General features: G+C 31.6%; 1 protein-coding gene across 9 annotated transcripts; it reads right to left on the reverse strand.

Moving 5' to 3' along the window:
• Positions 1–3,630: 3,630 nt before the first annotated feature.
• LOC131158828 (probable plastidic glucose transporter 2) lies at positions 3,631–11,864 on the reverse strand. 9 transcript variants are annotated; one of them, XM_058113734.1, is made up of 15 exons: positions 11,639–11,864; positions 10,764–10,913; positions 9,943–10,054; positions 9,752–9,819; positions 9,512–9,644; positions 8,809–8,908; positions 8,603–8,715; positions 8,386–8,479; positions 6,543–6,696; positions 6,234–6,377; positions 6,080–6,153; positions 5,560–5,648; positions 4,466–4,580; positions 4,162–4,346; positions 3,631–3,970 (listed from the first exon to the last, which is right to left on the reverse strand). In XM_058113734.1, exons 2-14 carry the CDS (start codon positions 10,852–10,854, stop codon positions 4,164–4,166), a joined length of 1,470 nt encoding a protein of 489 aa, XP_057969717.1. In that variant the 5' UTR covers positions 10,855–10,913; positions 11,639–11,864; the 3' UTR covers positions 3,631–3,970; positions 4,162–4,163. The 9 variants fall into 9 exon arrangements, with proteins under 9 accessions (XP_057969717.1, XP_057969718.1, XP_057969716.1 ...); XM_058113735.1 differs by having other exon boundaries at positions 10,764–10,916; positions 11,639–11,858; XM_058113733.1 differs by having other exon boundaries at positions 10,764–10,886; positions 11,639–11,849.
• Positions 11,865–12,249: the final 385 nt, after the last annotated feature.

Consider the following 12,249-nt stretch of genomic DNA (forward strand, 5'->3'; position numbering starts at 1 on the left):
GAGTAGTTCTTGTTCAATCTAGAATTGAATTATAATAATTAATATGTATTTTTAAATATATTTTTAATAAAAATATTTATATTTATATAATTAAAATTTTAAATGATAATTACATTAATTTTATAATTAAAATTTAAATATTATTTATTAACTAAAATAATGTAATATTAATTAATAATAAACTATAATCTTGTTATTAATGTATAGTTATAACATATAATTATCACATCAATTTAGAAATAATATTAATAACTAAATTAAAATTTTTAATTTATTTAATGTTAATTTAAATTTATAGATGGTTCTTTTATTTATTCTAGAATTTAATTATATTATATTAACAATTTATAATTTATAATGCATAATAAAATAATATATGATTAATTTTTAATTAATATTTTCATTAATAATTATGTTAACATTATTTTTAATTAAAATTTAAATATTTTTATTAAGTTAAAATAATATAATATTATTTTTTATTAACAATAATCTAGTTCTTAATTTATATTATAACATATGATTATTATATTAATTTATGTTAAAATAATATTATTAATCAAATTAGCCTTTTAATTTTAATATTAGTTTAAATTAATCGATAATTTTTTCTTCATCATCTTAAAATTAAATTATATTTCATTAATAATTAATATATATTATAATATATAATTATCTTTTAATATATTTCTTAAATTATAAAATAATCATTAAATTTGTTATGTTCACAAAATTGACCCTGCCTATGAATACTTTACTTATAAGTGATCAAAAAGTTATCTTAGATTGCTTATCAAAATTCACTTAAATAGTTCTTAAAAAAGTGAATATGAAAAAATATTTATTATAATAAGAGTTTGTTGTAGTGCAAGTCAAATGTTAGGTTTTTGTGTTTTTGTTAAGTGCTTTAAACTGCTTTAAACGGGAGCTTAGCCTCTTGGCTCATAGGCCTTTTTGACTTTCTTCCAAGCAAATGGCACAAAGATGGTCTTTGAGGATTTCCATGGTAAACCTAAAAGATAAGGGCTGATAATACAAAGGATTTTCACCCCATTAAAGTGTTTTTACAAGTTAGACCACAAGTTAAATTTACAGACGCGATATTTGGAAGCATGAATTTTAAATTTTAGATTTGGATTTGGATAAATTTAAAAATTATTTTATATTATGTTTTATCTAAATTCAATACAAATTTAAATTTAAGGCATCTATAAATATAGAAAAAGTGTTCAGGTGGCAAAGTAATCCGTCATTATCAAATTCCATTTGGGAAACAAAGACAAATTGTGGAAAAAAGAAGGGGAGTTGCATGCCGGGTCCATATAGAGAAGGCTTTTAAACCATCTTGAATTTTCTCGTAAGCTTGAAAATATGAAACTTAATGATTTAAGCTCATTTAGTTGTGAAAATATTTTTATTTGTGTGAAAGTACAAAGGATTTTCCGTTTTTCTATTTTACATTATTTGTAAAAAGTAAATGAATAGTAATAAAAAGTTCTGACACCATTTGTTTTTGAAAATAATTTTTATTTTTAGATAATTAGAAAATACCAATTTATTTTTAAATTTTAAAATTTTGCATAAAAATTTTAACAATATTTTTATTTTTTTCTAGATTTTTGACTTCTTATTTTGTGCATTGGGGTAAAAAATTCAAATATTGGATTTTAATTTGTCGTATTATGTATTAGGTCTCTTTCAAATCTACACAATCTTTAAATTACGTTTCAAATTCATGATTTTAATGATACCTTATATAATTTTGAGAAAAAATAAAAAATATATATTTTTATAGTTATTTTGAAATCTAGAAATAGAAAATATTTTGCACAACTTAACAAACTCTTTATTTCTACGCTTTTAGTACTAATCTTGAAAAATTTATAAGTAGGTTGAAATTTTAATAATTTTCTTTCTTGGAAAACTAAAAAATGAATAATGAATAATATTTCCCTCCATTAAAGGGTCCTTTGATTTTGCATTTTCTATTCCAAATTTCTCCTTTTCTTTCTTGCACTCAGTTTGGATCAAGAATTTTGTGAGAGAAAAAGAAAGGAAAATAAAATAAAAAAGGAAATTATGTTTCTTATTTATTTTTTCAATCTCATATTGTTAAAAATGAAATTTTATTGAAATATCTTTGAATTTAAAAAAAAAAGGATCAAAAGTTAATGGCATGTAAAATAACATTGAGTTACCATAAATGTTTTATTTGTGACATTTTCATTAAATGTTCAAAAAAGACAAAAACAAATTCATTCATATTTTCTAGCTAGCAAATTGCAAACAAAGGAGACATTAGGGTTTTAGGTAGGCCATGAAAAATTAGGTTTGGAAGGACAATTTAAGGGTCATGTGGTATTCTTGTCAAAAATTATGAAAATAAAAACTAAAAGTTACAAAAATCAATAATTTATTTGATTGATATTTGTAAAATTAGAATAAATTAAAAAATTTATTAATAAAATGTCCAATTTTGTCCTTGAGTCAAATAACAATTTAAAAATATGATTAAACTAATAAAAGTACATAATAATAAAAATTAAAAATACATAAATTAATATAATAATTTTATTTAATTATTATATTTCAAAATTCACTTTAAATAAAGAACAATCTTATTGTACATGAAATTAAAAAATTATATATATATATATATATATATTTGCAAATGACTTTTATTATTTTTAAATTTTTTTGAAATTAAATGGCCATTTTTATTTTAATTATATTTAATTCAAATGGTCACTTTTATTTTAATGAAAAATCATGTATAAAATGAATTATTTAATCCAAAAAAGTTAACTCCAGACATTAAAATATTTTGACGACAGATTGGTAAAACTACTAAATCTAAGTTTAAAATTTTTTTCTTAAATAACTGAAAAACTGACTCTAAAATTAAAATATTAATAGCATAAATAAACATATTTTCATAATCTATTTTTTTTTATTGTATAGAAGCAAAAACCGAAACAATACCAAATAAACTGTCATGAGCACAAGGCTTTTATGTGAAACGCTGACAACCATGCACTCCTAGGGCAAAGATCTGAAGGTTGCTGATATGTTTTCTCCCTGTACGTTTTGGGATCTAATACTCATTTTCCAGATTGTCCTAGGCTGTTGAGCTTCAATACATTATGTTTGGTTTGTAGAAGAACAGGTTAGAAATAAAATAAAAAAAATAAAGTAATAAATTCAAAAATTCAATTTCATTATTGTTAACGATGCGGGTGTATGTAAACAATTTGGCACCTCCCAATTCCAAGGAAGATCTGCCCCTTTATTTGGCTAGCTTTGCATGCAAGGAAACAAGAACTTCTGATCATCTTCGAGATTATCAAAGAGCTTGGGCTTCACCTGATCTTGGCTGGGCTGGTTTCGACTAACTGTAATGGATTTCAAAGAACTGGGCAACCAAGAACATTTTTTCTCTCATTCAAAGAAGCATGAAGCTGAACGTGGAGTTTTAAGCACAAAATGGGATTTCTCATGGCAATTTATCAGTATTCCACGTGATTTTAAAGCAATGCCAAATGCTAATGGAAGAATAGATGTCATGGAATTTCTGGGTGCAGGAAAAGAGCCCAAAATACCATGCACGACAGACTGCCAGAGACTATGATCAGTCTGAAAAGCTTATATTAATGATTATGACAAATGCAACATTCTATAAAATACGCACAAATGCACTCTTTAACATTTCATACACATGTAAAAAAGCCCAAACAGAAATGCACCAGTGCGCGAAGCATCAGCCACTCTGATTGGGTACCTCATGATTTTGCGAAGCCCTAACTCATGGAACTCGGTGGGTGAACACCGAACACCCCCTTGGTTACACGTATGCATCTGTGCCTACTATATATTCTCCAAATAAAGCACCTGTCTTGACGGCAGAACTTCGGTGACAAAGCTATATTCTGCTTAAAATGCAGCCTGCTTCACACAAGGTTCCATAATCTTCCTGCATGTTAATGTACCATAAAAGAACATCATGTCTTGAATTTGAGATTTTTAGGGCATGGATTTCAGTTGTTCAACATAAGTAATCCTATCCAGAGCTTCCAACTTTTTTCAGCCATTTAAGAATCCCAGTATTGAATTTTTCACAGGAAAGGATAATCTGAATTATATAATATGTGTGTGTGTGTGTACCTCTATTCTTGCGGGAGAAGTGCTATCTCTATTTCTTGGAGGGATTTCCCCTTGGTTTCAATCACATTTCTCTTGACAAAAACTACTGCCATCAAACAAAAGGTAGCAAAGAAAGAGTACAATGGCATCGGTCCAAGTTGCTGCAGCAAACGCAAGAATAGCAACCCCACAAAAAAGTTCAACACCTGAAGAACACCAATAGCAAACAGAAGGGAATATTACCAAGCCACCAAAACAACTCCCATGCTCAACAAGGGAGAGACAAATGAAAATAACAAAACAAACACATGCACGAGAATATTACCCAATGCACTGACATACAGACTGCCATGGCTTTAGCTCTAATCCGATTGGGGAAAATTTCAGGGAGCAGCAGACCTGGAACTGGACCAGCTCCCAGAGCAAACGTCAAGACAAACCTGTATAGAGACCATATTCGCAAAATTACTAGATAAAGCTCAAAGAGAAGCAACTACTAAGCCTTCACGAACCATTTGAGTTCATCAGCATGGATCAATATTTTCCATTTCATTTTGCTATCCCTTCCATAAAATTAAAGTTACCCCAGATGGATTTGAGTGGATAAATAGAATTCCAACCACCAAGTAGTTGGAATGTATTTTTTGTTATTGCATCATGCATGTAATCCTCCATCCCCAGCCAAAATCGTAATTGTGTACCACATGATTCTGAACCCACCATAGTTGGCCATAAACAAACAGATTGGTATAGCCTAAATGCAGAAATGCTACTAAGTCAAGGTCAAAATACAATTTACATTTTCACAGATACCCAATTCATTCAGCCAGGCAAGTGACGTTGGAATGCCAGATAGATGTTAGAAAACATCAAAGACGTATTCGACCCATATTCCAGGGCTTCAAACAGTGTTTTTTAAGACACCTTCCAATATGTTCTGCCATCTAATCTCCATAAATAAAGATACACCATGGCAATTAAACAAGAATTTTACATCGTTGAAGCAACCACTTTACTAAATGCTTAAGCTGTTAGGTTGGCAGCCAACAATTTATATTGACCTCAACACTCCTCTGCCTATGCAGCCTGATTGCACGTAGGGAGATAAACAAACAATGAATACCACTCACCAGGGGTAATAAGATAAGTTTTAACAACCATACAATAAACTCAGACTATAAGACTAGAACTTAGGACCTCCTTGCAATCACGGCTCTGATACCATGCTAGAGATGTCATAGCCTCAACAATATTTCACCTAGTCAGTTTAGATAGAATGTAAGCCACAGCTTCATTATCAACATGCAACAAAGCTAGAAGTATACAATGATTAAAACAATGTTTCTTTTATTTTTCACATGCATCTATCAGAAACTTAGAAGTCATCTGAAATAACTCTGCAAGCGAACGAATACTCACAAGAGCATGCCTCCAACAGATAGGTACAAAGCTCCAGGATGTAATACATAGGAACTTGCAGCAGTGACTTGAAGGACCATTGAAACGGCCTGGATGGATTAAATGCAAAAGCCAGACACTTAAGATCAACATTTCATTGCAAAATAAACTAAGGAAGCATTTTATTATCAATTCTGTTGACAATAATATTTATGATAAACTACTAAGTATTGCATAATACAAAGTGAAATAATCTTGTGTAACCAGATTTTTTCCAGGAAATTACTTCTGCGAAAAATCAATTTGTTTCTTTCATATGTGAGATATAAGTTTAAGTCAATAAAAGTTTAACATCTTGCACTTGAGCACCAGAGCAGATGGTTTTCAGAGTTTTTGCCAACCTCATTTTCAAGCATTTTAAAGCATGCAAAATGTATAGCATGAACCTAAATGCCTGATGACAACTCTTTTTCTTAAAAAATGCCCAATGACAACTAAAATTTTTCATCTGCATGAGTACATGATGTGTTATTGCAATTACCATGCCAAAGAAGCTCCAAAGAAGAAGCATCCTCCTTCCAACTTTATCCATTAAAAGCATCGCAGTTACAGAGCCTGGAGAATAATAATTAAAATTTGAGAAACAGTACATGATATTCCAACATATCAAGTAACTATTAAAGAGAAAAACATACCAGCTAGGTTTGCAAGTCCCACAAAAACATTTGCAAGTTCTGATGATACTCCCGCACTTTTAAAGACAGTTGATGAGAAATAAAAAACAGCATTTATACCAGATAGCTGTTGTAAAGCAAATAGGGTTGACCCAATAAAAACAACTGCAAAAGGAATGAGTGAATAACAAAAAATATTTGGGAGAGAAAAGGGGCAAGGAGGTGAAGAAGATGCGGCAGACTGGCAGTAAATGTGGCCAGTAACTGCAAAATAGAGAAAAACTGAACTCACAAAGCTCAAGAAGTATACCAGAAAAATATCATACTTACCTCTGAAATGACGACCATAAAACAATTCTGAAAGCTTTACAGTATCTGCATCATCCCCTCGGTCCGACTTGTATAATTCTGCCATTGCAGATTTGACATACCATCCTCCTATGAGCTTCTCAAATTCAACTTCAGCTTCAGCACTTCTTCCTTGCTGTAATCACACAGAAACAAATTAGCGCTCGCCTTCAACACAAGGTTGTTGATATTGTTTTAAGATTATGATCCCATACACCACTCAGGTCAATGTTTTAAAATGCTCAATCAAGGCACACCCTGAGCTCCAAGGCAGGACATGCCTAAAATGCCTTGATTTAAAAATATCAAATCCCAAAAAGGCTAACACATCACATGCTGAGGCTTATGCATTTATACATTGAAGCATACACATTTTGGGTGTGTGATTCTCAACTAAAATTTAGCCGGAAAATTTTAACTCCATATTTATATAAAAGGATGCCATAATATGAGTTGATTTCTAAAACTCTTGCACCTCAACCTTTCCAAAATAATTGAGAGTTGTGTATCTTAGATATTAAGAATAATTTGAATTTGAACTTTGTAATGTTATAGCAACCTCTTGTCGTGATTTTTGTAACGAATTCAAGTCAGCAAATTTTAAATGGCCAACAAGTAATTTGCAAATTATATTTGTCTTTTTTACACCATATTTGTGATTTTTTTTTAATTTTTCCTTTATTTTTAAAATACATGTAATTTATTTATATATTTTTATCTAAAAGTAAATTTCTCAAAAGGCGTACACCCAAATGCCATAAGGCTTATGCCTCGCCTCTTAAGGGTTAAAAATGCCTCACTTTACACGCTCGCCTTTTAAAACATTGACTCAGGTAAGTATATTTGAAGAACATTTTTTTTTACAAAGGAAAAGGTTCAGCTATTTCTTTCTAGTTGAAAATTGATACACACATTTTGCATTTTTATACTAATTGAACACAACGAATTTTATTGATAAAAATTACAAAACACTTGGCTGCATCTGCCTGTCTGTGAACGAGTAAGAATGTGTGAACATGCATCAAACACACATAAGGAGTCGATACATTTATTTAGAAGATTGAGAAGGATTTTTATTTAGATAAAAACAATAAAAGCAGAAACAGATCAACTAAACAAGGTTATGAACAAATCATTAAGAAATAAATAACATGGAGAATCTGGGGCAGTTTGAACACCATACTAATACTTGTTAAAGCAGAACATGAAAGCATACTAGCTTTGTAACTAGAGTAGCAGAATGCTGCAAAAGCTGAGTATTAATTGCACAAATTTAATCAGCAATTCAAGATGAAGATCTGTTCAAGAACCTCCTCTTAGATGATATGTGCACTTTAACCATGCAAATTGAAAGTAAAACAAAATGTTCAGATCAAGATGGAAAAACTATTGGTTGACCAGAACAAGGTTCCACCAATCAATCAAAATTTCAAGGAAGGGTAAAAGATGCATTGGGGTCATTTGGCAAGCACAATGGATCTTAAGAATAAAATGCTCTGTGTGTGTGTGTGTGTGTGTGTGTGAGAGAGAGAGAGAGAGAGAGAAATATGGACAGACAGAGATTTCCAACAAAGGAAGAGAGATTTAAAAATCTTCATCATTAAGAATGGAAGATTTTCACTCACAAGCAGATCAAGAAAAAGTGATAGACCAATGACAAATATATATATATATATATATGAAGAGTGGCTAATATCAGTACAAGGCTCTGATAATTTTCAAAATGTCACTGATATGATCTTTCTAAGACCCACGTCAATGAGGACTTCGAGGTAGAGAAACAAGCAATAAAATATGAATCATCCCAAGACGCTGAATAGCAAACCTTGTACAGCCAATGTGGAGACTCTGCACAAAAAGACATGGCAAGAGCAAGTATTGCAGCTGGAATTGTAGATACCCAGAAACACATACGCCACCTATGCAAGTACTGAGATAAGTAAATTTGAAGCATAATATCAAGTATAACAAGGAATGATATAAAATACAAAATAATAACACTAGCTTCAATCATCGGAGGCATTTTGAGTCCAGTTTATTACCAACCAACTATTGACTTGACAGGGATTCCAATAAAGAAAGCAGCCATAAGGCCAAGACAAGTTGCAATCTGAATGAAGCTTCCATAAGTACCCCTCACAAAAGCAGGAGAAACCTGTTTAGAAAGATGAAAAAAAATTAAAAATGCAAAGATACCCCATATTATACACCGAGAAATACTACGATACGACAATAACAATTCTCATACCTCTGTCACATAAAGGGCTGCAACAGTCGGACCTATACCCATCCCAGCCCCAACTAGTAACCTCCCTAAAAGCATACCCTCGAGATTATTTGTTATTGCGCTGAAAAATGCAGGTACGAATATCTTTTAGACTAAATTCAATATCCATGCAAATCTAGACTAGGAAAACAATATAAGAAATATGAGTACTGATCTTTGAGCAGTAACAAATATAAAATGATTACATGCAAAGACTAGTAAACATATATAAAAATATGTAAAGAAGATCTATCAACAGAACTTAAAGAACACCAACCATTTGAAATATTCTAAGTAAATTTATTTATAATATCTTAAGCTGATTCCCTAGAGGATATAACCTGCCACTACTTAGGTTTTGTAAAATGTATCATCTTTCTTAGGCCATAGAAAGAACTGACACAATAATCCTCAAGATTAAAAGACCTATATTTCTTTTTCTTTGTAGTTTCTCCTGCCTAAAAATGTTCCCATCTTCATTATTCATTAAGTAGTTCTGCATGAAAGTGTTCAACCCTCTCATAACACTGAACAGGACAAAAGTAAATTACATGATAATTCCCTCAAGGTCAGGCTGTAATTGATTGTCAAGAAAAATGATGGAGTGTTATGAAAGGAAAAAGGAGGAGGAGGAGGAGGAGCAAATACACACAAACACATGCACCCACAAAAACACACATCATACCTCACAGAAGCACCAATAATCATAGGCAAAGCACACAATTGAAAAGCCCTTCGGCGCCCAATTCCATCTGCAATCCAACCACTAAGTAGAGACCCAATTAAGGCACCACCCAAACAGGTACTCACCACCAAACCTTCATTTGACAACAAAACTGATTTAGGTTAAATGGAGATAATATGCCAGAAACATAAATTAGAGTAGATCAAATAATAAAAATATTAAATCAACAGCATATCTCACCTTCTGCCAATGTGTTCCCACTAAAACCGAGATCAAAAGAAATACTTTCAAGCGGTTCATTAACCACTCTGTGTATAACAAGAAAACAAACAAAGTAAACAATAATTCCACTATCTTCCCTCCCAAATTATAAATAATCATAGTGAGAAAAAAATGCTACAAGAGATAGTGAATTCAGGATAAAAACAGACCCAAGATGGTAGCCAAACAAGAACGGGAATATGGTTGCCACAAGCACATGGGGAAGTGAGTGCTTCCATGAAGGGTTGGTAGTTTCTTGACCCATATCGTTCTGTAAAAGAGCTAAAACACAAAGAAGCATTCAGCTCAAGCATTATTACAAGCTCTGCTCTATATGATTCACCAAGCTTGGACCCTATCAACCTCGTCAACTGAAGAAGGATACTCAAACTCACTACACATGAATCATGCACACAATTGGAGTAATTAAAGGCCTATTTAATTCTGAAAAAAAGGTAAGGGTAAGGATAGTTTTCATTTTCCATTACCAATTTTCCAAAGGACTAAACTTTCTAGTTTTCCAACATTTATATAGAGAAATTGGAAAACAATTAAAAGATGTTGGAAAATGGAAAAAAAAATTGTAATTATTTGAACAATTGGAAATGAAAAAATGAAAATTGTTTTCCACAACTAAAAAACATGCCCTAAATGTGCATGCTAATCAATATTTTCCAATTCACCTACCTTATTTATTACCTCCAGTTTTATCCATCAAAAGAAAATATTTAAACAAATTAATGAGAGCACTGGAAACAAGCAACAGCAAAATTGTACCAAATCAATATTCTAAAATTGATTCAGGTCTAGTTTTTAACAGTAAGAGTCAGATACAACCAACTGAGAAGCCAGGATCTTCACAATATTAGCAATGAAAGTTTTAAATACTTCAATATCTTAAGTCCAAAAATAAAGTCTGTGCGGACTCATGGAGAACATAAAAATATACCTGAATAAAACTAGCAATGGCCCAATTAACGACTAGACTTACCTGAGTTTTCCTTTGGATCAACTACATGCATATAATCTCTTGATGACATTCGCTTGTAAGTTGAGGAAGCTTCACGGAGGCGTCCCCACATGCCAAATATAAGCCAGCTTCCCCTCCAAATCCCTTAATTTGGAGAGTTCCAGAATCAAACTGCTAGCAGTTACCAGGACAGACCAATTACATTTAGAGCAAGTCATCATCAGGACATGAACTAATAATTATTTAATGTATGGTCCACTTGCTCCCATAATAAGTAAAGTTTTACAACAGCCAATCCAAAGTAAACCTAATTCAATCTTTCCAAGCTTCTAGTTCTGTTCCTATGTTTTACTCCGCCTAAAAAGATGATCGGTATAAACTACAAGAATATATCCACTAAGATCCCAGTAAGTCATTAACCTATTTGAACAAAACAAATAACACTGATTGAATTTATTAAAAACCAACAAAGAAGCAAGAGGAATTTTAATTTTATGAATAAGAACTCTGCGCCTTTGACTTAAGTTTGGCAATAACTCCAGTCTTTGCGCGAATTAGAAATTTAGAATCAACTTATACTGGAAAACGTCAGGACGAGTCAATCAAATAAACCAAAGTAATCAAGAAAATCTCAATCAACTGATTTTAAAAATAAGAAAAAAATCTGAGTTATTTCAAATTTTCTGGTTCTGTAAACAGAACAAAATTCATAACCTGTCTCTCTTTACGCTTGATTCAAGCCATACAGATAGAACAAGGGGAAAGAATGTTTGGAGCAAAACACATAGAATTCAATCCCAATTAAGCACTTACGGGTGGGAAATCAACGAAATCAGTGAAGATAAGCTGATTTCAGCCACCGAAATGAATCAAATTCGATGCTCAAAGCTCCTTACCTTATAGCATTCAACGATTGAAGATCTGACTATTACGTCCAAGTGTTGGTGACTTGGAAACTGCAAGGTAAGGTCGCGCGACTCCGGAGACCTCTTATCTCTGAAGGTGGAGGGTGCGCTAACGTGCGCCTGGGGTGTAGTTCCTGATCCGGGCGAAGCAGAAGAAGACAACCTTGCCTTGCGCAGTAGACTGCAAAGAAAGTAACGCTGTTCGCTCGATGACGACAGAAAGAGAAACAGACACTTTAAATATAAATAATTAAATAAATAAAGATAATTAAATTAAATAGCCCATGGGATTTACACGCGGCCAATTAATTAATAATTTAATATCTTTTTTTTTTTCTTTTTTTTTTTAAAAAAAAATTAATACCTTTTCTTAGAGACTCTTCCGGTGAAGTTTATAACACTATGCAAGAAGGTTAATCAAATTTTTATAATTTCTTTATTTTTATTATGTCGAATCAAGTTCAAGTATTCCACTCTGATGACTAACGCAATTGAATACACCATACTTCGAATCAACCAAGTAAGGTCTTTCTACTTGGATGGTCTTTGTTTAGTGATAATCAAAGGCTTTCTTCTTGTACTTTTTCTAAGATTAGTGAAAT

Source organism: Malania oleifera, chromosome 6 (genome assembly GCF_029873635.1).
Source record: "Malania oleifera isolate guangnan ecotype guangnan chromosome 6, ASM2987363v1, whole genome shotgun sequence".
NCBI classification, from domain to species: domain Eukaryota; kingdom Viridiplantae; phylum Streptophyta; class Magnoliopsida; order Santalales; family Ximeniaceae; genus Malania; species Malania oleifera.

Coding starts and splice junctions, on each gene's coding strand:
- LOC131158828 (XM_058113731.1), bottom strand. CDS start 10,854: ATGTGGGGACGCCTCCGTGAAGCTTCCTCAACTTACAAGCGAATGTCA. Junction 8,909..9,511: donor ATTATTGGTGCTTCTGTGAG/GTATGATGTGTG, acceptor TGCATTTTTCAG/CGCAATAACAAATAATCTCG. Junction 6,154..6,233: donor GGGACTTGCAAACCTAGCTG/GTATGTTTTTCT, acceptor ATTATTCTCCAG/GCTCTGTAACTGCGATGCTT.